This window comes from Mustela erminea, chromosome 7 (assembly GCF_009829155.1).
Source record: "Mustela erminea isolate mMusErm1 chromosome 7, mMusErm1.Pri, whole genome shotgun sequence".
Classification (NCBI taxonomy): Eukaryota; Metazoa; Chordata; class Mammalia; order Carnivora; family Mustelidae; genus Mustela; species Mustela erminea.
The window spans coordinates 74,981,508-75,007,961 of NC_045620.1; the positions used below are offsets into that span (position 1 = coordinate 74,981,508).

The 26,454-nt window shown below is 43.6% G+C and overlaps 1 protein-coding gene across 5 annotated transcripts in view; it reads left to right on the forward strand.

The window, feature by feature from the left end:
• Positions 1–26,454, forward strand: part of EML6 (EMAP like 6) — a 277,855-nt gene that overhangs the window by 210,223 nt on the left and 41,178 nt on the right. For all 5 annotated transcript variants that reach the window (XM_032352130.1, XM_032352133.1, XM_032352134.1 and 2 more), the window contains exons 22-28: positions 1,739–1,880; positions 4,736–4,888; positions 5,060–5,191; positions 12,163–12,251; positions 15,912–16,088; positions 23,138–23,339; positions 23,451–23,577. In XM_032352130.1, coding sequence (XP_032208021.1) covers positions 1,739–1,880; positions 4,736–4,888; positions 5,060–5,191; positions 12,163–12,251; positions 15,912–16,088; positions 23,138–23,339; positions 23,451–23,577 — 1,022 coding nt within the window. The remainder of the gene's footprint in view (positions 1–1,738; positions 1,881–4,735; positions 4,889–5,059; positions 5,192–12,162; positions 12,252–15,911; positions 16,089–23,137; positions 23,340–23,450; positions 23,578–26,454) is intronic.

The window sequence follows — 26,454 nt, forward strand, 5'->3', positions numbered from 1 at the left end:
TTTTAAGAGAAGGAAGACTGGGTTGGGGGAGGGGAAAAGTGGCAGGAGATGAGTTTGTAATTCCCATTGTATTTTCTTTGAATATAATCAATTCTCAGTCATGCAGCTATTTACACCCAGCTTTACGGGTGATCAGAAGGAAGGCAAGATTCCAAACCCATTTGTATACCACTTGAGGTACTTCTGGCCTATCTTGCGCACTGTCCACTCACTGGGATTACAGAAATGTAATCCCATTTTTTAGGGAAATACCATGTTTAAGTCAATACATGAGGCAGTAGTTTAAAAGGGTCTCAGAGCCATGCAGTCCTGTTCTCAAGCAAAATGAAAAAGGGACTTGGCCTAGGAAAGGGTTCCAAGCACATCCATTCTGGGGGGAAATTGGGGTCGACACCTAACCCATCCTCTGACTGTGACCTTTGGGGTGAGAGGCTTTTGAAGGGAAGAAAATTAGAAAACTAGAGATGTAGGGTACTCCAAATCCAATAATTTCAAAGAGTATCTACAGCCTTTGGCCCTTCTCAGATATTTGAATGTCATATTTGGAACTTAGTATCTTCTGCCAAATTATTGTTTCGCTTAAACAGTTGGCCTGTTAAACCGAAATCATCCAGTTTCTCTTCAGAAGGCCACCTGTTTCCTGAAGCAGTCCAAGTACAAACACCTTTCATATGCTGTGTACGGTTTTCTTTTTTGCTTTACTAAGCAAAGCCTTTTTATAAGTGGCCACTAAAAGCAGAAATTCAGTGAACAGTCTGGTCTGCTTTACTGTTCTATGCGCTAATCTGTTCTTTACACTCCTTTATTGAGTGATAAATTATAGGCATCAGAGTCATTTTCTCTCTAATTGTTCATTTTTTAAACACTTTTATGTCATTATTTCTAAGCCATTTAGGTGTGTTTGTGATAAGATAGAGGTATATGGAATTAGCCCAATATCTATTAAGCACATTTCAGTTTTCTGTTATTCACTTTATAGAAAAACATGTGAGCAAACACTGAACCTGAGTTATTCCCAAGGCACTTGATATGAAAACTGAGCTTTTGTTTTGCCAAATGCTATGCATTCAAAGGACTTAAATTGAATTAAATTAATATCACTGTCCAGTGTTAAACTTACACACTGTTGTGTATCACTTGTATCTCAGTAAGACTAGAAAAAAAGAGAAATATAGCAATCAAATTCAATGCATATGCCTTAATTTGATCCTGGATTTTTTTTTTAGTAAATTACTTTTTTTGGCGGGGAAAAAAAAGAAAGAATATTGCTGTCCAATCCCTCTTATAGAGATAGGTGGTTACCTACATCTTTTTAGAACATGGGTTTATTCATAAAGGTGTTTTATGTCATGATCAAGTTGTTTTACCAGTGTATGTGTACCTGTATACACTGTTTTAACTTGATATCAAGGAAGAGGATCAAATGAGGGTGTTTTATTATTTACCCAGATATTTCTAAAAAGGAAAGATGTTTGGCATCATATAAATAGAGCTTATGAGCAACGAATCCATGTTATCTTTACAAATGAAGACTTCGACTTCCTGTAGGCCCACCTTTAGATTCAAATGAAAAAAATTATTGAGTGCTTTTGTTTTGGTTCAAGGAAGCTCAGCCTGTGCTTCTTCACATGTGAACATGTTGAAGGTGCTCCCAGGGTGCGGACCCTGCCCAGCGCCGCAGAGGGGCTAGCCGGGAAGCCTGAACTGAGATTGCATGGCCTTGTTTCCTCTCCCACAGGGGCACATGGAGGGAGAAGTATGGGGGCTGGCAGCCCACCCTCTCCTGCCCATCTGCGCAACGGTGAGCGACGATAAAACGCTTCGGATCTGGGAATTATCCTCCCAACACCGTATGCTGGCAGTACGAAAGCTCAAAAAAGGTATGAGATGCCACTTTACACATCTGTCAAAGTATTTGCCAACAACAGCTTGTATTGTGTTCGTTCTGCACTCAGCTGCTGTTTAGAGTACCTGGTACGTGCCCCCACGTACACCAGGTCGTGGGAAGTCAGTGTTGGTTGCTACAGACAGACGTTCCAGAAAGCTGGCCTGATCCATTACTTCCTTCGTTTTCCCTGCACTGCACAGACATTTACCACCTGGGGGCAATATGTCCTTCTTCTTCTTGTGGAGAGCTGTGAGAGTCTGTTGGAACCCATCAGCTTGTAAAGAATGCTGTTTTATCTTTATGTCCAACCGTCTCTACAACTGATTTTATTAGATGAAAACAAAAGTTTTACAAAAAAAAGTTACTATCAAGAAATTTTGTAAATATATATTTAACACTCTAACCACTAGAACGAAGAGGTGTATACCAAGAAGTGCGAATTTGGCAAACGTTTGTTGAGTAGCTTCTCTGTGTCAGCTACTGGGGCATCCTAAGATGAACTGTCTCATCTCGAGTGTCAGAGATGGACAGGGTTTGAACAGAGTCCCAGCAACAGATGAGACCATCTTATTCAAATAAGGCGATTTTGAGGAGAGTCTAAAAATGGGACCAATTGTTAAAGGGGTGAGTAGGATGTTGAGGAAAGACCAGGGATAGCGCAGCGCCATGCGACTGGTGACAGCCAGGTACCTTCATCAGCCCTGGGCCTGAAGGGGCAAGAGGAGAGAGCAATGCTGGAACCCAGAAGTGAGAGCTGTGTGAGAGGACAGGCGAGACAGGAGCTGGGACCCTCGGCCCAGGGCCGCAGCCAGTGTGCAGGGACCCTGCAGGGGAGGAAGCCTGGGGGCTCTGGACCCCAAACTCCCTGTTCCCTTTCCTTCCTTGCTCCCTCCCTCCAGTCTCCTGTTCATGCTCTTCCAGGCCAGAGGGCCAGGGAGGCCACTGACGCGATCTATGCAGGCTCGCACAGGGACGGGGGGAGAGCGGATGTGGAGAGACAAATGAAAGATGTCTGGTACAAGGCAGGTTGTGTGGAGGCTCGGGAGAAGGCCTGATGCCAAGGACAACTTTAGCTGAGGCTCAAAGCATTTGTGGAAGTTCTTAGGAAAGGCTGAGATTGGGGTCTGGCCCTAAAATATTTGTACTGGGTAGTTTTACAAGTAGAGAGACGTGGAGAATGTATTGCCGAAGGATAAAATGAAAAAAGATGTCAAGACAATAGTAAAATGATGGTGGCTGGTCCTGTTGAGCTATGGATTCCTCGCAGTTTGCATTTGGTCTTCACAGGAACGTAAGGAGTAAGGCCATTACTATCACCATGTACAGACTGAGAGACTGTGCCACAGAGAATTTAGGTTGTTCGCCTGAAATTGCATAGCTGATGGGTGACAGAACTGAACTCAGACCAAAACAGAGTGGGCTTCAGAGAGCAAGCCTCTGACTGCTGCCTAAGGCTGTTTTTCCCTGCCATCTTGCCTTTCTTTATAGTGGACTTGAGGGCTTAGTCAGTGGGGGAGTCAGGATTCAAACCCAGGTCTGACTCCGAAGCCCATGCCCCTAACCACAAGACTGAATCCTTTGACCACTAATTTATATGGGGAAATTGACATACTAAGACCTCCTTGTAAGTGACTTAAGTGTCAGACAATGAACTTTACTCACTAGGTTAAAAATTAGTTCAGTGGAAAAACTACCAACATATCTTAGGTGGATGACCATTCAATCCAGTTCACAGCGGTTTTCCTGGAGTAATTATTAATAGCTCTCCCTTTCACTCTGAGAAGTGTCCTGGTTTATATGTTGCAGCATATGGTTAACCTAATCTTGACTCTCCTCAGGGGCAGGCTTGTCTTGTGTTCTCTCGGCCCTGGCACCAGGTGTGACTCGCAGTACCTAAATGACTTGTTGCTACCTGAGTGCATGAAGGAAGATGGAATTTAGATAAGGGAGTTTGGAGTTGCTGGTATGACATAGCTTTCAGCATACCATGAACCGTGACAGAGGGGAGCGTGTGGAAACGGAGTTTGGAGTTCCTTAGCACAAGGCTGTGGGACTGTCCTGTCCCTAGGAGGGGTGCTTACCAAAGTCTGGACAATAAGAAAGACGGGGGGAGGTTCTTAAACAGGGGTCCTTTTAAACACCCCCACACACAGAGTCCACACTCATTCAGAAATGTCTCCCTGTGACCCTGAAAAGCAGTGGGAAGCATGGCTCACGTGGCACTGGCAGCCCGTACTGTTTAGTTTTATTGACACCTTCGGAAAGAGTGTTGTTCATAACAGAAGAAGCAGGATAAAATCTTTCACCTCTAGAATTCTGCATTAGGACTCTTGGATCAAAGACTTGGAGTGACTCTTAGATCAGCAACATCTCTAAAGCAAGTTTTGTGTGTAAGGCACGATATCCAAAAAAGGGTTTCTGGAAACTGGATTCCAGTATTCCTGTTCTCAAATATCCTCTCTTTTCTTGGAACCAAAAGTACTGGTTTTATTAATCCTTCACTCCTTTCCCCCATTCACTTCTGGGGTCTTTTGGAAAATTCCAGATATTCAAGTAGTAAGAAATGAATGGATAAACCTTAAAGAAAGAGAAAATATTTTGTTTGGTGGGCTTTTTTTTGTTGTTGTTCTTGTCCTTGTTGTCCTTTTAACATTCTGATCATTGTCCTTGGGTTTGAAAGGAAGATACATTCTAAATTACGAAGCTGTAGTTCTTCTCACAGGTAATGTTAAAGACACCGTCACATGTCTATGCAGAATGCACATGGGCAAATGTCTCCTTCTCTTCATTGAGTCTGCTTAATAATAGAATCATGCTGAGAACTATTCCTCGTGGATTCTTTTGTAGGTGGAAGATGCTGTGCCTTCTCTCCTGACGGGAAAGCTTTAGCAGTTGGCTTGAATGATGGGAGTTTCCTGGTCGTAAATGCTGACACTGTTGAAGACATGGTCTCCTTCCATCACAGAAAAGAAATGATCTCTGATATTAAATTTTCAAAAGGTGAAGATTATAGCAGAGACTTTCTAGATTATGTGGGGACAAAAATTTACAAAAACAGACTATTTAAATACTTCCTTGACCATTTTCCCATTTTGAAATAAGCTCCTGCAAGTAAATTCCTGTGTAAAACATTTGGGTTTTACTGGTTTTAACTGCACATTTTCTTTGCAGATACAGGAAAATACCTTGCTGTGGCATCCCATGATAACTTTGTGGATATTTACAATGTCCTTACAAGCAAACGGGTTGGCATCTGTAAAGGTGCTTCTAGTTATATTACACACATTGACTGGGACTCAAGAGGTAAAGTATGTTGTGGCTTCTAAGATATAATCTTTGTTTTAAAAAAGTCAATACTATTCACATGTTATTTCCAGAGAGAAGACCGGTTGAGTTTTGGAGAAAACCTGAGTGGAGAACCCACAATAAATATAAATGACTGTAACTTTACACCCCAGGGGCACCTGCTGTTAACATTATGAGTATTTTTTCTGTCTCATTACTGACTACTACAATTACTACTACAATTATTATTATTATTATTCAAGCCACTGAGTTTTAAGACCATTAAAGGTATGAGGTGCCTTCTGTTACCGTAACAATCCACTCCCTCACCTTTGGGTTCAGCATGCTGTGTCCTGGCCCTGCGTCTCCCCCTTTCCATTTTCCCTTTTCCTATCAGTGCTCCACCCCCCAAAGAATGGCCCAGGAAGTCTCCAGCAATTTTCACCTTCCGGCACAGGTAGAGAGCTACATTCAGCGCACCTCATGTCACCTTGCTCTCCAACGGAGGGCCACCCCCTTACCTCCTCCAAGTCACGCCCATGACAAATCCAGTTTCTACCAGCAAAGTTTTAAGCCAGACAATGTGGATGATTCAGAAGTAAGACACAGTTCCTATAGTTCTCACCAGAGTTTGTAAGTTAGTGAGGGAAACAGACTTGTACTTGAAGTGCAGCCGCCTAGACGGTAAGGCTTGGGAATGAGAAGCGGGAAGTCACAGGCAGGGGTGTGCAGGGCCTCGGAATGGGTTGTGTCAGCATTAGACATGCAGGGCGGGGCTGCACCGTTACAGGGTGGGTCACTTTTAAGTCTCATCCCAGGGACTTGGCTGATGTTAAGAGTTTGGGGTAGGCATCTTGGAATGGGCGGGGACCCAGCTTTCAAAGAAGTTTTAGTTGACTGTGAGAGAAAAGCACCACGACCACGGGTGCCTCTGAGGAAAGAGCTCACGGGGAACCTGTGGAGCCTCATGGAAGCAACATCCTTTGAGGTGGATCTTGAAAGACTAGTAGAAGTTCACCAGGTGATGAAGTCTGGGATGAGCATTCCAGACTCAGAGGGAATATGGCATTTCAAGACGGGAGGTGGGAAGAACAGGGGGAGATAAAGAAACTAATGTTGACTGGCTGAGGGCAAGAAGGGAGAAGACTGTGGAGAGAAAGACCGGGACAGACTGTGAAGGAACGTTTATGCCATGCCAGGAGCTGAGCCCTGCCCTTTACCCTGGAGGGATTAGGTAACTCTGAGGGACTTAGGGTGGGGCAACCCCTGCCATCTTGGGAGGACAAGGAAGCCTGGAGTTGGAAAGCAACTAAAATCAGCCAGGAGAGAGGGGCTGAGGGCCTCAATCCAAGCGAGATGATTTCGGAGTTGCCAGAATATTTCAAGTATCTGTTGGAAGTACTGGCCATAGATGGACAGATACTTCTGCTAGGCAGGTGTTCATGTTTAACCATACTTGCCACCCTGGAATTTAGATTTTATTTGAGCCTCACAACCCATAGGTATTTTACACAGTGCACCAGAAGGATGGAAGCATGCTGTGGATTGTAAGGTGCAAGTCCCAGCAAGAGCGAGTGAGATCGGATAAGTCCCTCTCACTTTCATGTCCAGGCCTGGCCAGATGCAGGGCTTAGGCTGGGCTCGGTGACCAGGTGGGACACTGCTGTCCTGAGAGTCCTCTAGGGACCAGAGAAGCCCAGGGGATAGAGGGAGACAATAGCTTCTCAGCCCCTCTATGTATGTTCTCCACGTTATTGTTTAAGCAAAAAAAAAAAAAAGAGAGAGAGAGAGAGAGAAAGTGATTTCCCCCCTGGATGTCCTCTAGTTAACGTACCTCTTTATGCTGTCTTGGGAGCAGGATTTAGGACAGTCAGGGGCGGCCTGATGCACACAGAGTAGAGTATGGAGCATTTTGTTGGGAATCTAACACTCACACGGTACGTGGCACAACGTGTGAAATCCCACCGTGTCAGTGACCATTGGTGGGGGTCTATGCTCAATTATTATTTACAAGAGAAAATGGGACATAGGAAGAATAAATTTCAGTTGAGAAGATTTCTTTTACATTAGTTTTAATTGTGGTAAAAACACATAAAATTTAGCATCTTAGCCATTTTTAAATGTGTGGTTCAGGGACATCAGCTGCATCCACACTGTTGTGCACCCTTCACCGGCGCCCATGTGTGGAAATCAATCATCTTGTAAACCACCAAACAGTAACTCCCCTTCTCCCCACCCCCAGCGCCTGCCAACCACCATTCTACTTGTGTCTTTCTGAATCTGACAACTCTAGGTATCTCGTGTAAGTGGAATCAGACAGTATTTGGGTGTTTTAAAGATTTATTCATTCATTTTAGGGGCACCTGGGTGGCTCAGTGGGTTAAGCCTGGGATTGAGCCCCTCATCAGGCTCTCTGCACAGCAGGGAGCCTGCTTCCCCCCACCTCTCTCTGCCTGCCTCTCTGCCTACTTGTGATCTCTCTGTGTCAAATAAATAAAATCTTAAAAAAAAAAAGATTTATTCATTCATTTTAGAGAGGGAAAGAGAGTGCGAGCGCAGGGAGGGCAGGAAGAGAAGGAGAGAGAGACTATTGCAGACTCCCTATTGAGCACAGTGTTGAGGTGGGGCTTGAGCTCAGGTCCCTGAGATCACCACCTGAGCTGAAATTAACCAACCGGACCACCCAGGCAGCCCCAGTATTTTTTTTTTTTTATAACTGATTTATCTCACCTAACATAAGGCACTTAAGATTAATCCATATGGTAGCATGGATCAGAATTTACTTCCTTTTTAAAGCTGAACAATACCCCACTGTATGTACAGACCACATTTTGTTTATCCGGTCATGCATCGATGGACACCGGGGTAGCTTCTACCTTTTAGTCATTGTGAATAAGGCAGCTATGAACATGGGTGTACTAGATCCTGCTTTTAATTCTTGGGGGGTATAGACCCTGAAGGGGAATTGCTGAGTCAATGGTGATTGTATGTTTAATTTGTCGAGGCACCAATGTACTGGTTCCCATAGCAACTGCACCACTTTACATTCTTACCAGCAGAGTATGGCATTCGGTAACCAATACTTGTTATTTCTGATTTGGGGGCATCATTTTTATAGTCACTGTCCTTGCAGGTATGAAATGATATCTTACTGCATTTTTTACTTGTGTTTTGAGTATTTTTTTTAATTCTGCAAATGTGGGGCACCTGGGTGGCTCTGTCAGTCTGCCTTCAACTCAGATCCTGATCCCCAAGTTCTGGGATCGAACCCCACATCGGGCTCCCTGCTCAATGGGGAGCCTGCTTCTCCCTCTCTTTCTGCCATTACCCATGTTTTGACTCTCTCTTTCTCTCTCAAATAAACAAATAAAATCTCTAAAAAATTAATTCGGCAAATGTATAGGCCCTGTGTGGGATGCTGGGGCTATATAGAGGAGTAAGTCCTAGATGGAAAGAGCAAGATCTTGGCCAGGATCGGTAGGTTGCAATCATGCAGGTGTCCCGGTGATGGTCTATATAGACGGCCCTCAATGTGGAGGCACCACTTTGGAGGGAGAGAGACACACCTCACTATTTCCATAATTCTGCCCTAAGCCAGCCTCTGTAGTCCAGTGAGAGCTCAGGGTGATAGAAAAGTCCCCGGGGAGTAAGGAGGCTGAGGTCTTTGAAAAGCCTCCTCGCCTCCTGTCCTAAGTGGCACCTTGGGTCAGGTGAGCACATCAGACTAAATGTTTTCTATGGATGGAGAGGAGAATAGAATACTTCTAATTTTCGGGGGGTTATTCTATCTGGAGGATGAGAGCAAATATGCCCGTGGATCTTCCCTGGTGTAACTCCAGCGTGACAGCCATGAGACATGTGTCGCATGGGTATGCTAGTGCTCCTGATATCCCAGTTCTCACAAGGCTTGATGTCAGGAGCAAGCCATACTGCCTCGAGACCAGCCTCCCCACCTTTCATGGTGGGGCCTCGAGGGTCTGGAGGGCCTAGAGAGCAGAACTCAGAAGCAGGCTTCTGTTTCATTGCTTTGATCTTGTCAAAAGTAACGAACACATTTGCCAGAGCCAGCTGGCTCGTCAGGGGCGGGGATGGCGTAGTCACCAGCCGCTGCAGCCTTTCGTGTCCATGGCAACCACGGGTCCTAAGAGATCATCGAAAAGCACATCAGGCTGTTGCAGGAATACCAGCTCCCCCCGAGTGAAGCTCCTGCACAAAATCCATGAGAAAGAAAAAAAGAATGTAGGGAGAGAGAAAATATGGAAGAACATTTTCTAGCTGATAGTAGTTTGTTTCTAGAAATACCGGAACTGTAAGATTGTTTATCAGTGAACAGTTTGGCGCCTAAGAGAACGCTCCTTGCCATTTCCATTGCAAATGGTCTGATATATTGGGTACATTTAGTCTGAATTTCGGAACTGTTCTAACTTGTAAATTATATGGCAACTGGGATGATGGGTGTTAATCAGTTTTGTGGATTATCTAGTTCTCTATACCTGTGGGGACTGTGGTTTCCTGTACCCACTTAGTAACAAGGCCATCTGGCCCTTCCAGTTCTCTTCCTCCTTGTGAGTAGACATTTCTAGTGAATAAAAATGTGGGAATCCTGAAAGAATAGGGTTACTCTTACTAAGGGGCAATTATAAGTGGATTATGCAGATTTTTTGCTCTTTGCTTCTGTTCTCAGAATATTTCGGTGCTTATATGACAGCAGAAGGCAGCAGAAAAAAAGAGTGGTGACTAAATATTTTTTCTATGCTTAAAAAAAAAGTAATAATTACAGTAAAGAATATGGTGGGGGTAGGGAGAGGAATCACACCCATAATTCCACTTTCCTAACAAAGAATTGTTGCAGTTTTTAAAACATTCCTTCATATCCTTGGTTGCAAGGAATTCAAACCCACTCAGCTTAAAATTTTTAAAATAATAATGAACAATGAGCTTATTGGGAAGATATAGGGATAGCTCATGAAATCCAAGAGCTGGAAGCAATGTCTCCTGAGGAACTCGCTTTAGGAATGAACCAGAAAACCAAGCAGGCACTTCTCCCCTCTTCTCTCCTCTCCTGCTCCGAGGAAGCTCAGTTCAGTGTCCACTGCTGTCCTCGGTCTGGTGTCAGCCTTTGGCCCCTTCTTTCTGCACAGGCAGCTTTCCTTAATTCATTGGCACATGGTCCGCTCAGTTGGCCCAAAATGCCACCCTCACTTCCAAAGTTCCCATCTTATCCCAGCTAGGCACCCACTGATTGGGTCTCCCAGATTCTGAGTTCCTAGGAAAAGGAATTTGAGTGCCCACTCCCATCTCTGTCCTGGCCCATCCTGGGTCATTGTCTTCCAGAGGATAAACATGGCCATGGGGTCCATGCAACCCAAGGCAGGGGTCAGTTCTCAGGAAAAGGGCATGAGCTAGGTTGGTACCCCCAGACATTATGGTGCTGAGCAGCACTCCTGGTGCTTGTCTCTTGTGCTTAGATGTTCTCATAATCTTGGAATTATAAAGTGCTTCACTTAACTATTCTAATAATTTTGTTATTTACACTTCCTCTTGAGAATCCTAAAAAATACTTCGTAGGTCTATTTAGTTCATTGGAAAAAATATTATTCATTTTCTTATAATATTAAATAGCCAAAGCTCATTTAACTACCTTTATTTTTTCTTGTTTATGTATGTTCAGCCACAAATTCAGGGAAATGTGCCCCTTTTAAAGGAAGCAATTTCAAACTCACTCGCTCCTCACAGCCAAGGCCTCTCCTCACCATATTATAACCCAGCAAATTAGTAACAAGTAAGGTTTTCAGTTACAAAAATAGCCTTGTTTTTAATTAATCACTGAGCAATAGACCTGCAGATTCAGAAGGTTCACCAAACCAGCTTGCAGACCCAGGCGGCACCCACCTGAGCATTAAAGAGCATGGTAGAAGACACTGAGTTCTTATCTTGGTAATACTTTTGCAGGAAGGACATTTCAAGACTACTAGATGTACAGATTGTGGGGGACAAGCAGGGGAAGACATGGCATGATGTAAATGTACACAGAATTATTTAAGATGAAATATTAGGCCACCTGCGGTTAACTTCAGAAGAATCTGGTGAGGGCCTGAGTGGAGGCTCATGGAACGGGGCTGGGCCATGAGCTTGTAACCGTTGAAGCTGGACTCTGACTGGACGCGTAGGGGTTCTTCATACTCTTCTTACTTCTACGTGTGTTTGAAATGTCCTGTGATTTTAAAATGCTGAAAAAAATACCGGTCTATATCTTTTGAGTCATTTAAATTTCAAGCCGTAAAGGATTAGTGAGGTGCTGGGAGGAGATTCGGAATATCTCATCTTCAACATTGATCAAAACAAGTTCAAGATTTTAATTTTACATCAGACCCAAAGAGCACTTTTGCTCAACCCTTTGTTTAGAGAAAATCTTGGATTTCTTTACAAATTTTCAAGTAAGGTAGGGGTGGGGGGAGCATTTGTAGGTTGTTTTGTGTGTCTTTATCTTCCAGTTTCTGAACTTCAAAGGACAAATTTAGAATTTAGTTCTCGGTAAATTTGGATGCTTGCCACAAGGTTCTCATGTCTGATGCCATAGTTCTTGCCAAAGCAGTTTCCTTTTACTGCATGCTTGTACAACCAGGAAAATGGGCAAAACCCAACCAACCAAACAAACAAACAAAAACCAGACAACCCCAGATTTTGTCAAGCTTTCGAAAAATATGTACTTCTATTGCAACAGAGTAAAACACAGCAGCACATCTAGGAGGGATGTGCAAGGTCACATTGAAAGGAATGAGGTCCCCATTGACAAATTCCTGGCTCCAGGGTCTGAGCCATGCCATGTAATTGCCTGTACATGCACTTCTGGAGAATTCACCATTTATTTGCTCAATTTACGAGACTGATTAAAATGAATCCGAATAGTTGCAACCATGCTTAGCTCTTTACAATAGAAAGATAAATGCAGATGTGAATTGTCTTTCTGCTTCATTCTCTCATACCAGGAAAATTGTTGCAAGTTAATTCGGGTGCCAAAGAACAACTCTTTTTTGAAGCTCCACGAGGCAAACGGCATATAATAAGACCTTCAGAGGTAACAGTCCTATACAGAGCTTTTTAAAAAGTGTTTTGTGAAGATGCTCTATGTCCATTTTAAATAAAAACCTGTCACTTATTATCCATCGGTAGGGGTTATATTCAGTGTACCTTTAAGCTTGCTTGTGTCTTAAATGTGACTGCTTAATCCAGCTCCCTCCATTCTGAGGACCTATGGATCCCCGGGGCTGCTGGTGTAGCATGGCGCATTCCTGCAGTCTGCCTTCTGTTTCATTTTCCTCTGCTGGGAGACACCGACTAAGCTAGCAGCTTGGGTACCAAATAGTCCTTCTTCCACTGGACATGCCCTGTCCTTCGTGCATAGCTTTCTGTGAACATAAATGCTTGAAACATGCTTTCTTACTCTTCACTATTTATTATAGCATTATCTTCTGCAACAACAGTGGGAGAAATTACCTTTCAAGACAAAAGAACAACCTGACCATCCATTTGTATTAAAATTGTTTCCCCCTCCCTATTTTCCCCATGTCCTTGGCCACTGAGGTCATTTTTTAATTATTGAAATCCAAGCCTATATACAAAATCTGAATTCATGAACTAATGCCTTCCTAAAGGCTCCGCTGCTCTTGTGGGCGGGTGGATCTCTCAGAGTCCATGCGAACGCAGATGGCCAAAAGGTAATGGACTGATTGAGCCTTAAGGACCTTGTCTCAGCCCCACGAGATAATCCGATTCATTTATTTGCTGTGTAACCTTTGATGAAAGAAAAGGAAGTCTTGCTTCTATAGAAGGAAAGGGGTCACAGGGTATACAGCTCTCTCTCTCTGACTTCAGTTTGCTACCCCATCCGCCTCTCTCTGACTTCAGTTTGCTACCCCATCGTTGCAAAGTGGGACAGGGACACTGGGACTTGCGCCCATTCATAATGTTTTCATGGTTTCTAAGGTACTTATGCACTAAATAAGAAACAGCAGTTGTCATAGATGATGGTGTTATGTTCATGGAGATTGTTGACTGGTCAATTGCTCTCACTCCCTGATTATCTCTGATCAGTTGCTATTTTAACTTTTTTAAAGAAACCTCCGTAGCCTTGAGTAAGAGATGTTTTAAATTATGTCACTTGGTCACTAGATACTAGATACTTGGTGAATGTTCTGGCGCTTCATAAGCCTATGTTTTTGTCTCCAGAACAGACTAGTGTGATGGTTGTGAGTCTCCTTTTACAGAGAGGGAGAGGAAGGCTCCAGGACAGCAGGAGCCGTGGAGCTGCAGTCCCAGTCTTGAGGGGACCGTGTGTGACTCGGCAGCCTTGACCATGGGGCCTCTTGGATTTCTCCTGTGTATTTTAACATCATTTTACATCACTTCATCTGTCTTTTCCCTTCATGTTCCGGTGCCCCCAAATAAGTATACTTCAGTAAAATTCAATCTAACCTGGTGGTGGAGAGGGGACTGACTCCAGCTTGGGACCACTGGGCACTTACTATGTATAAGAAATGGATGCACATGAGGGAAGTTCATGTTATGTGGCTCCTTGCAATGCCAGGCTTGGGCTCTGAAGATTTCATTTGTCACTCTACGGTACATAGATGGTATCCCAGAGGCTGATCCTGGTGCTGCTGTATGGGGAGGCCATGCTGCTGATGTTTCCACGCCTAGCCTCCCCAGTCTTTCCTTCTCAGGGCACTGGAGAGGCAGCTCAGCATTTCCTTTACCAGTATTATCAGGCCCTTCAGCTGCATAGGAAGGATTTGGGAAATCCTCTTTATAAAAAAATTTTTTTTTTCTTTAAACAGCCATGGTCAAGCTAATGCAATTCTTACTCAGCAAACTGTTAAGTATGACAAATATTTAAAAAATGTCCGTTTAAATCGGTACAGTGCAGCACGGTGCAGTTAAAGCCACACTGAACTAGGAGGCCGGCTCTCTTGAGGTTGCTTCCCCTCTTCCTCCTAAGCCGGCTGTGGTTTACAGTTTATGGGGCTCACCTCTCTGGGCTTCAGTTCCTTCCCCTGGAAAATCACCATGGTAATGACACAGCTGTGAGGCGAGGTGCTGTGGAAAAAACCCTTTGAGGACCCTTCTTCCATCTAAGTTCCAGGATTTTTAACAAGTTTACCACTTTGTGGTTTTGTGGATTGCAGAGGTCATACTTAATGTTCCGTTTTCAATGCAATTTCCAGAGCTTCCAGCAAATGAGATATTTGCTTGGGGACCACAGGCCCAGATCTGGCCAAGGGGGATCTGCTAGGGTGACCACAGGGTGAGCCTAGATAACGAGGTCAAGGAAAGTGCCACAAAGGGCACGCTGGCAGTGGGGATGGACGGGGCATCTCAGAAATGGAATCTGGAACCTGGAAGGGAGTCAGTGGCCAGAAAGACTGTTTGTAGAACCAGCAGGAATGGTTCCCTTCTCTTCCTGAGAAGGCCACATTAAGCCACCTCAAGTCACCCCTGTCTTTGGTCCTGCCCGAGGCCCCCCAAATCACCGGGGCCAATGCAGCCTTTTGGTTCCAGTTCATCGTGGGTCCAGAAAGGACAGAATGTGAAATGAGAAATTTCAGTAACTAAAATACGTTTAACACCTCCCCGTGTTGTGACTAAAACCTCAGCTGCGTCTTATCTTGCCGTTCCTCTGTAATACTAGGAGATACTAGCTGATCGGACTCCCCAGGGGAGTCTAACACACAGTGTAGTTACTGTTGTTTATTTTAAAAAGGAAAGCCTAGATTATATCACAATTTGACCTATGTGAATTTTAAGTCTTCTGTCCATGAATTTCAGACAAAACAGTTTTAAAGGATAAAATATATATTTTAGGGCAATGCGATATGAACAGTTTTTCAATTTTTTAAGATCATCTCTCTGTAGCATACAGGATTTAAGCTAGCTGCAGAATCTTATTACTCATTCCTTCTAGAAAGTAGTCCTTTAAAACAAAAATTATGTCTGTGGCTTTTAAAAATAGCATGCTAACTGATCAGCCCGAGTGATCAATGAAGCAGAGTGGTTCTCACTTGGGAGCCATCTTGCCCCTCCTCCAGGGCATTTGCTAGTGTTTGGGGACCACTTGGGGAGGGAGACTACTGGCAGGTAGAAGAGAAGGATGCCAGTAAAATACTCCCGTGCATGGGACAGTCCCTGACCACAGAGAATCATCTGGCCTAGAGTCTTAGTACCGCTGTCACTGAGAAATGATCCAGTTTATGGCTTCAGTGATGGTACATATCTAGGGAAGAACTGAGAGATTTTCTTGCCGTCTGGTTTCCACAATTCCAAACTGTTGATTTTATCTGTAGAAAATATATGGCTACCTGACTGTAATGTTTATTAAGATAATGCAGAGGCCACTCACAAATGCATCTTGGAACTTTCGCACCTCAGATCACAACACAAATAAATGCCTGATGTTGGCTAGGTCTTCAGTTAGAGCGACTCCGCTTCATATCGTTTCTTTTAAAAAAGAAAAACAGATCATACGGCATAAGGAATGCAGTCAGTGGTATTGTAATAGACTTGGATGGTGACAGATGGGAGCTACACTCGTGCTGAGCAGAGCTTAATGGACGCATAGACTTGGGCAATCACTGTGCTGTACACCAGGAACTACTGTAACATTGCCCACCAACTGTGCTTCCAGTGAAAAAGATCTCTCAGTTGTGTGAAAATATATTCATTTTCCTTCCTTCTTTTTAAGATTGAGAAGATAGAGTGGGACACGTGGACATGCGTCCTGGGGCCGACCTGCGAGGGCATCTGGCCTGCGCATAGCGATGTGACTGATGTCAATGCGGCCAGTCTTACCAAAGACTGTTCCCTCCTAGCCACCGGAGATGATTTTGGCTTTGTTAAGCTTTTCTCCTATCCCGTCAAGGTAATACTGCATGCTTATTGCATATACTTGCTCAGTCTCATCAATAACCTAAAAGCTATGTATTGTATCTAAGTGGATTTTTAAATATTGAACGCATAAGCAGTCAGCGGTGTCATCGGCAGCCCTCTTGCTATGTGTGCTGTCTAAACACCTCCTGACTTGTTTAGTATAGAAGTCGGATCCTCATGGTATCCAATTCCTCCTTGAAAGGCCTTCAGGGGCCATTAAATCCAACATCTCACCAACTGCAAGGGAGGAATTTCTTTGCAATGTCTTGGACCAGTGCCTTTCTAACCTGTACTAGCATACTTCCAGAGAGGAGGAAACTTACTACCTCACAAAGCGGCCCAATTCATTATTAAATAGTTTTTTTTATTTTTTTAATACCGAGGTTCCCAACTTCTCTGCATCTTTGCCAACACTTAGTTCAATTGTCAAAATGTTCTGCTCTATACAGTGCTGAAGTTTCTTCTCTTTAACCAAAGTTCTGCCTTCTGAACCATCACCAAGTAACTGCAGTCCTCTCCCTGACCCTTCATGTGGAGGAAGATAGTATTTGACTCCCTGAAATCTCATTTTCTCCCGCCGAAATGTGTCCGGTTCTTCAGGCATTTCCCACAGCACGTTTCCAGCTGCCCCTGTCTCTGATCACACTCCATGTTATCAGTTCCATTCCAGACTATCTCATCTGAAATGGAATTCACCACTTCAGATGTTGACCAGCTCAGGCTCAGCGGGACTCTTACCTTCTTCTTTTGATTCTGTATTTGGATTAGATCACACTCAAGTGGCACCAGCTCTATGGGCTGCCACATTGTGCAGCTGAATCTTAGATTTCATTCCAGAAAAAATGTTTAGGTTATCCCTTATCTTGTATGAACACAATTGATTTTCTAAAATTTGAGTACAGAGCTTTATATCTGTACTCAATGAGATTTATGTTACTATACCTGATTGTTCTAACCTGTCAACATCTTTTAAGTATCTTTTCAAAATACTTACTTTCCTTTCCAGCATCACATTATCTTCTCATTTCACAAGTGGAAGTTTTAAATCATGGGGAGAAGAAATAAAAAGACTAGAAAAACCCAGTGGCAGCACCAGGACCCCCATTCATTTCAATATTCTATTTATTAGTACACCCATTGGGTTAGAGTTCCTCAGTCAGTAACAAACCTTTACATTTACCTGACTGTGCTATCACCGAGCTCATATTTTTATCTCTAGTCCAAGGACACATCATTAATAACTTGGAAAATATCTTGCTAAAAGCCACATGGACTGTGTCTCTGGTATCCTTAATCTCTCCTTCTAATAAACCAATCAGTAAAAGATATGCAGTTCACAGTGAACCCCTGTTTTGCCTAGTGATCATTACTTCCTTTTCCCAGTGCCTATTGACCTTTTGTGTAATAATTCACCTTAGAATTTTCCAGGGATTGCATCAACTCATGAATCAATATTTGCCAGAGTCTACATGTTTTCCTTTTTGAGTACAGGAACATTTTTATGTTTGGTGCCACCTCTCCTGGTTTCTAAACTCCCCCGCTGTTACTGATCTGACTTCTGTGGTCACATTGGATGGACCTAGACTCATGCATACAGCTCTGTTTTGCTCTTTTTGGTTTGAAGAGCATTCTCTTTATAGAGGAGATGAGTAGATCTGTTTTCTTTTGCTATTAAATAATGTGATCTAAATAGCGTTCCTAACTTCTGTTTTTTTCCTACCCCTAAATATATCTTTAAATTCCTTTTCAGTGTCTTAGGTTTTGACTTCAGCATTCCTGAAACTGTATTAAAGTTGTCTGGGTGAGACTTTTGTATTCATCCTTGGTTGCCTGCTCCTCCGTCATTTGTACACTTAAGACCCGACCACACCAGTTTCCTTGGCAGCAACTTGGGTTTCTTTAGGTGCCTTCCTCTTTGATCTTTCATTTGCTAACATACTGTCAGATTGTTATTTTTGTAGTTTTTTCTAAGACACACTTCTCATGTATACGTCCAGTCCCAAATTCCAAAGCCAACTAGTAGCCTTCCCTCAATGATTCATGACTTCACTGCCACTTACCAGCTCCCCTTCCTGTCTGATCACAGTTCAGTTCTCTATAGCCCTTGTCCTTCCTACAGCTACATTTTTTGAAATGAGTTTGCCTACAGAACAAGTCATGGGCTGCCTGTTGCAGAAGTTTCAAGCTGTGTTCCTCCAACTCTCAGAATTCCAAGGAGGCTCCTCAAGGACAACCCCAAGCAACAGGGTAGGGGCCAAGTGAAGGGGCCCTGGGGCCCCATCCCTGCTTTCATCAGAGTCACTGTGTGTTTTGTATTTTATACATTGAGTTTCTGTGTAAGATTTCTTCCAAAATTTTGTGAAGAAAATGTTCAAGCATAGAGATAAGGCAAAAGAATGATACAGCAAACCCCTGGGACCCCACCACCTAGATTCTATATGTAATTCAAAGTAAGTTGTAGGTATCAGGGTACTTAGCCCTGAGTGTTTCAAATGCCTATCATTACGTATTGTTCAGTATTTGCTTATGGTGTTTTTTAAGTAAAACATTTAAATAGTTGAAATACACAAAATTTTTTAAGGTTCCTTTTTTGTTTTGTTTTGTTTCAAAGATTTTATGAATTTATTTGAGAGAGAGAAAGAGCACAAGTGGGTGGGAGGGAGGGATAGAACAGAGGGAGAGGAAGAAGCAGGCTCCTGCTCAGCCCTGATATGGGGCTCTCCTGGGATCATGACCTGAGCCCAAGGCAGACACTTAACCGACTAAGCCACCCAGGTGCCACTTAAGGTTCCTTTTGGGTGAACACTGACAAATACATACACCTACATGATCCAAACACCTATCAAGATACAGATCACTATCATTACCCCAGGAAATTTCCTCATGCTAACTTCTGAGTCAGTTCCCTCCTCCGACTTCTATTCTCACATGAAGAGACTATTCCATTGTTTTTCACCATAGATAAGTTTTACCTGTCCCAGAACTTCATATAAATGGAATGATCAAGTAGGTGCTGTTTAATGTCTGGCTTCCTTCACTCAGATAATGTTTCTGAGAGTCCTCCTTGGTATTCTGTGTAATAATAGTGTGTTCCTTTTTATAGCTGAGTGGAATTCCATTGTATGGATAGAACAGAGTTTGTTTATCAACATGGCTATCAAGGAGCACATGCTTTTCCAGTGTTTGGTTGTATAAAACTGCGAGCAACATATTTTGGATGAATCTTTGTGGACATGTTTTCTCCCTCTTATGTAAATACATAGGAGTGAAATTTCTGGGTCATAGGTGGAAGTGCATGTTTAACTTTTTAAGAAACTGCCAGACCTTTTTCAAAGTGGTTGTATCATTTTGCATTCTCACAGAGAAGTTAAGAGAGTCCAGTTGCCAACATTCAAAGTTGTCTGACTTGTAAAATTTAGCTGTCCTGGGAGCAGATAATGTGATCTCATTGTGTTTGTAACTTATGTTTCCCTGATGACTAAGGATGCTAAGCACTTATTTCCTTATTGACCATTTGTGAAGTGTTTGTACAAATCTTTTATCCACTATTTTAAGCTGGATTGATTATCTTTTTATTCCTGAGTTCTACTGTGTAAGATCTGCACTTGATCTTAGCCAAAAGGCCGAGATCTGATTAAAGAAATGGTTTCATAATTTAAAAGCATTTGAAAACCCCTGGTCAATGTAAACTACTTTGATAGTGTCACTTCTCTTCCTCTTCTTTTTCTTAATCTGATTTTTCTGGTACACTTTCACCCCTAAATATGGGGACCCAAGCTGGTGAATTTTTCTAGCTCTATAGTCATACTCCTCCAGTGCTCTGAGCCTGTTGGACAAAGTTCTCCAAGCTGAATGTTTGCTTCCCCACCAAAATTCATATGTTGAAGCCCTACCATACAGTGTGACTGTATATAGAGAGGGCATTTGCAGAAATAAGGTTAGATGTGGGCATAAGGCTGGGGTTCTGATCCGATAGGATTAATGTTCTTGTAAGAAGAGACACCACAGAGATCACTCACTCTCTCTCTCTCTCCATGCACACACACGCTGAGGAAAAGCCATAAACACACTTTCCGTGTGTTCATAGATGGTGTGTCTAAACCAGAAGGGAGCTCTCACCAGGAACCAGATTGGCTGACACCTTCATCTTAAACTTTCCAGCCTTTTCCCAGAACTGTGAGAAATGAATTTCCGTTGTTTAAGCCCCCTCCCCACATGTGGTGTCTTGGTAGGACAGTCCTACCCCATTAGCCACCTCCCACTGCAGTAGTCTAGCAGGGAGTCCCATGTCATTGGGCCTTCATAATACCTACAAGTGCTCATCACCACAGAGCAATCTCTTTGCCCAAAATCCAAGTTCCATTTGTTACACTCTAATGTCATGTCTTCTTCTTGACCCCTTCCTTTTCTAGGAGTTACTTGGCCTCTCTTCCAGGCAGTTTTCTTGCAATGACTAACACGTGCTCTTATATATTCAGTTTTACAGTTTAAAATCTTCTTGATGAGGTATTAGTCCCCTGATTATCACATTATTTCCTGCCTCCATGGAACAGACTGTCCTTTTCCAGAGTCCACCCAGTTTTCTAATACCTTGTATCATGTCACAGAAAACCCAGTTCTTTCCTTAGACACCATCTATATAGCTGGCCAGTTGTTCCCATAGCCTCCATTCCCTTGCAAGTTGCGACCTTCGACTATACCAGCGAGGTTAAAATACACCACGTCATTGACATTTCTAAAACCCACCCTCATGTTCTCAAGTCTCCTTCCCAGAAAGTCAAAGCTTCTAGAGAATGGTTCTTCTGAAAGGAACCTTGTCTGTTAAGTGTGACAGGCAGAGAAGCCCTATGTAAAATGTGAATCTGGGAAGAGGGTACATCGCTATCGTCAAACTCTTAGGTAAGCCTCACCAAACAGCGGTCAACACCCAGTCCTGTGGAGACATATTCCAGATTCTCTGTTTTTTCGTGACTCAGTGGAAGAGGAAAGTTGTGGTAGAGAGTCCCAACGAGGGATACACAAATGTGTGGTTTGACTTGATGACCCGGAAGGACAGCTCATTGGACGGGTTCTGCTAGGTCGGCAGGAGGCTCCTTCCATAGACCCTAAGGGAACCACCCAACATCCCAGCTGGCCTCTTCCTTCTGGGGGAGAAGCTAATTTCCTGAAAGTGTCTAGTAACTATGAATTCCCTTTATTGTTCCATGGAGCAGTGATCTTGTTTCATATTCTGAGAATCTTGAATCCCTCTTTGCTGCAAGAATCTCAGCTTTGTGAAACCCCTTCAGTGGCTCAGAACTTTTTCCTCTTTCTCCTGTGTCACTTTTTTTCCCTCTGCAATCTGATTATGATCACCTTAGAATGTTTTTTTCTCCCGAACCTTTCTTTTTGGATTTCGTCTCTCATCCTGTCTAGAAACCTTATATCCCATTATGTAAGTAGGAGTATGGAGCAACATTCCTCAGGCTCTTTTCTTTGTCCACCTCAAGAAATAAGCTTGTGTTTGTAGTAGATACAGTGGGTAGGTTCCTGCTTCCAACTGGAAGACCAGCAGGACACATGGCTGCCGCCACTATGCCTGTTTTCTTTGCTCCCATTATCTCTGCCTATTTTGTAGCAAACCAGTGGCTCTGGAAGGCTTCCTGGAAATATGGCTTGCCTCTATGCTTCCCTGCTCTTTCTACACTCAGTACTCTGTTGAGGAGTGGGCATTGCCACTCCTCTCTCAGGTAGGGGGCCGCCCAATACAGAGAGATCTTGACTAAGAGTATTTCAGAGTCACGCACTCTGCTGCACCTGTCTCCTGCCATGTGTCTGTGCTGGTTTCAGGTTCCCTAGCATACCAGTCCAAAACCCTCTGGAAGCCTCTTCCGTTATTGAGTCCAGTTTCCATTGGGGATACCGATGGCCCTCTCACAACCTCAGAAAGAGTGTGCAGCTTCCCACATCGGTCAAGGTATTCTCTGGTTGTTGCTGAGAGGATGGAAAAACTCTCCCTCTTTAAATGGCTCTCGCCGGAGCTGTTTTTGCCAGGCCATGGCTCATGAGCCAAAAATGGAAGCTGCTTTTTGGTGGCAGCTTTGGCTTCTGCTGCATGTCAGGACTGCCCCGTGTGAGCTGCCGCCTTGTATTTCACCCTCTTCTTTCCCCGCCCGGGGTGAATGTTGTGTGGCCCGGGTGTGCAACGCTGAAGAGCTTTCCGTATTCACTCATAAATTGGGCTCTTTTATTTGGTTATGCTTGTTGAGAAGGAACTAACTTCGTTTTAAAATGAATTATTTGGGTGTTTCCAGTGAAAATTATTTCCAGTATCTGTGGCAGAAACTGCTGTGTTGTTTTAAATCTTATTTTAGGCCCCAGGATTATAAGCAGTTCCTCGGTCTTCTGTCCTAGCCTGGGCTGTGGTACAGAAGCCACTATGGGGGTTGACTGGGAAGCTCATCTCAGATGTCAGCCAGACTCACCATCAGGAGTTTCCACTAGAGACCTGTGGAGAATGTACATCTGATATTTGAGAGAAACAAATAAGCTTCATACACTTCATTAGGCTCCCAGAAGTAGGTTCTGTAGTCTAATGTTTCTTCCTTCCCTCACAAACTCCATACTGAGGACCTGTAACAAGCTATGTGATGTTTTAGGAAAAAAAGAGGCCGAGTTCCTGCCCTCATGGAGCTTCCACTCTAAAGAAACAGAGGGAAACTGCTGCTTAGATCGACTGCTTACTTTGTATCCACTAGAAGCCACTCTGGAAAACAACACGGGTTAAAGGGTGCCTTGGTGGCTCAATGGGTTAAAGCCTCTGCCTTCGGCTCAGGTCATGGCCCCAGGGTCCTGGGATCGAGCCCTGCATCGGGCTCTCTGCTCGGCAGGGAGCCTGCTTTCCCCTTCTCTCTGTCTGCCTCTCTGCTTACTTGTGATCTCTGTCTGTCAAAAAAAAAAAAAAAAAAAAAAAAAAAAAAAAAAAAGAACACGGGTGAAATAGTCTGGAGGCAGGAGTAATGAGACTCTGGATAGAGTACTCATGGGTTTCTGGCTCTACAGGGCCAGCATGCAAGATTCAAGAAGTATGTGGGGCACAGCGCGCATGTCACCAACGTGAGGTGGCTGCACAATGACTCTGTGCTGCTCACGGTGGGCGGCGCGGACACCGCCTTGATGATCTGGACGAGGGAGTTCGTGGGGACCCAAGAGAGCAAACTAGTGGACAGTGAGGAGTCGGACACAGATGCGGAAGAGGACGGAGGTGAGCAAGCCCCACCGGCCATGAGCTGCTGCCCCTTCCTGCACAATGCCCCCCATCCTCCCTTCCCACTGCCAACCAACTCCACGCTCCTGTTTCTTTCCATTGTTTGAGGCTATGACAGCGACGTTGCTAGAGAGAAGGCCATTGACTACACCACCAAGATCTATGCGGTAAGCATCAGGGAGATGGAAGGCACCAAACCACACCAGCAGCTGAAAGAAGTTTCGGTGGAAGAAAGGTATGGTGTCGCCAGGTTTGTCCACATTTATTACATCTGATGACAAGAAACTGATATCAACAAGAGTTCGTTTTATTTGGCCTCAGAATTGCTACCTTGACTAGGCTTTTGTGTATATGCACAGAGTCTTAACCTGCATAGAGACTTAACCTGGGGAAAATTGCCCATGGCCCTTGATACATGGCAAAGCATGGGTCACACTTTGCAGAAGTGGGTTGTGGAATATGACTTGAATGAACACGAGATCTGTTTGAATCAGGCTTTCTCTTGTCCAGAAAGGATGTCAGGATAGCCACCCACTCGCTGGAATGTGATGGCTAACAGGAGACATCCCGATTAGAGGGGTAGGAGGAGGGAGGGTGTCTAAGGTCCTGAAGAAATATTTGTGGGTCACAAAAAATAATCCTCTGTTCTGACCAGAGTCTGTGTATCACACTGTATCACTTGGCGTACCTTCTGTCATTGTCTCTTCACCTGCCCAAGATTGTTCAGGTGGGTTTGGTGAGTCCAGACCTAACCAATTTGTTTTTGCCACCTTGGCATCCTTATATAGTTTCAGATGTTATTTTAGGTCTTTCTGATTTACTATTGTGAACATCGGTAAGGAAAATAGCCAAATACTTAGGCAATTTTCTTAGGAAAAAAGCTCATAGTTACTAGTTTCTCAACTTAACCATATTCATACTAGGAAGGATAAATACTCACTAAAAACTCTAACATCTGAAGAGATGGATGTTAGATGGATCACATCTGACATGGATGGATCACATCCATCCATCTGACATGGATCACAAAGATGTTTTAAGAATTCTCTGTGGGTACTTCCTGTTGACATGGGTTGGGTGATCCCAAGTACCCTGGTCCCACATAATTAATGAGATTCAGGGTTTTGTTTTGTTTTTTTAATTCAGTGTGGCTTTCTGCCTAATAATAACTGCTTCAAAAATTTTATCTATCACTTCTTAAAATTAGGTGGGAATGTAAATATAAAGAAATATTTCCCCCTTCTGCTTCAGTTCATTGCTAGATGTTAAAATAAGCTTGATAGGGGTGCCTGGGAGAGTCAGTGGTTTAAGCCTTTGCCTTCGGCTCAGGTCATGATCTCAGGGTCCTAGGATTGAGCCCCACACTGGGGCTCTCTGCTCGGCAGGGAGCCTGCTTCCCCGCCCTCTCTCTGCCTGCCTCTCTGCCTACTTGTGAGCTCTCTCTGTCAAATAAATAAATAAAATCTTATTTTAAAAATAAGCTTGTTGGGGTGCCTGGGTGGCTCAGTGGGTTAAGCCGCTACCTTCAGCTCAGGTCATGATCCCAGCATCCTGGGATCGAGCCCCGCATCGGGCTCTCTGCTCAGCAGGGAGCCTGCTTCCCTCTCTCTCACTCTCTGCCTGCCTCTCTGCCTACTTGTGATCTCTCTCTGTCAAATAAATTTAAAAAAAAAATCTTAAAAAAAAAATAAGCTTGTTAGACAGGGGATGCTGTACACAAATTTGGAATCTTAACACATTGTTAAATGTCACTGGGAAGATTCAGAGTTCTCTTTTGATTAAAAAAATTATAGAGATTTTTCTGCAGTAGTTTATAAATTATAGTTTATCTTGCCTGCAACATTGTTCTTCTAAGGCCACAAAGAGAAAATAATTTAAAGGGCCTACTACTGAGAATAAAGAACCATATGCACCTAAGTGCCTTAGTAAGCCTCACCCTTAAATAATCCACCCTTAGAAACATTTGGTCTAAATTAGACATTCTTTTGGGAGAAAAATTACCCAAACTTTCCAATGTCATGTACTGTTACGAAACAACTTGACTTGGCTATTATTCCAAGGTTGTTTCTGGCTGATGTCTACAACCCAGTGCTTTGTCATGCTGAGACTTAGGCCGGCCACTAAGATTTAGAAATCTAAGCAAATTCCCAACTCCAAACACTGCAGCTGGTTTCTCACCTAAGCGGAGGCTCATCTAAACTTCCACTTGTCACAAGGTCTCTTTGGGCAGTCCTGTAAAAATACTCATTCCTGTTCAATTTAGGAAAAGGTGTGAGAAGGGAAGTACAAAGGACCTTTAAGAATTTTCAATCTTAAAAACTCTAGAATTTGGAAGCTACCTCACCACATCAGTTTGGGCACTTGTCATAAGTATATTAGCAGCCACGGGATTGACTTTTTGATATATACAAAAGGAAAAAAAATGCTGCATAGTATTGAGAGATATAGGGGTTGGCATTTCAGGACTCTGTTGGCATTTTAAAGTAATTCACACCAGGGTGTAGTTTAAAACAAAAGTGCAGTGAACAAAACATTTTTGAGATAAATATAGGGTCCAGAGGAATAATCAAGGCTTTTTTATACAGAGCAACATCCTTGGTAACTTAAAAGCCTTGACAGCTTCAGTTCCCAGAGTGGGCTGTAACCAGAAAGCAGGATGACAGCTGCAAGGCATGCTGGGAGCAAAGCTGGACCACATCAGGAAGGAATGAACGAGGAAGGAGCAGTAAATGGTGTCTGAATCAACAGCATCCATGGGAGCAAATCCTAATCAGAACCAAAAACAAGCTGTCTCCACCAGTTGTCATCAGTAATGTTAGGGGAACTTGAACTCAACTCAGAGACAGGATGCTAGACAGCATCTGGACTACAGAAGAGAGAAGGGGAGGACAGTCAAGGTGGGATGTTCAGAGACTGTGTGAGAAAGGAGGATGAGAGAAGGAAAGTGGGGTGGGGAGGACTCTTGACAATAAGCTAGGCAAGTATCTCATCTGAGTCCTCACCTGGGATAAGAACCAGGCTCTGTGAACTCCAGCATCCCAAGCAGAAGAGAGAGAGGCAGAAATAGAAAAGCTGGGGACCTCAGACAAAGAGTCTGACGTCAGGCAGCGCC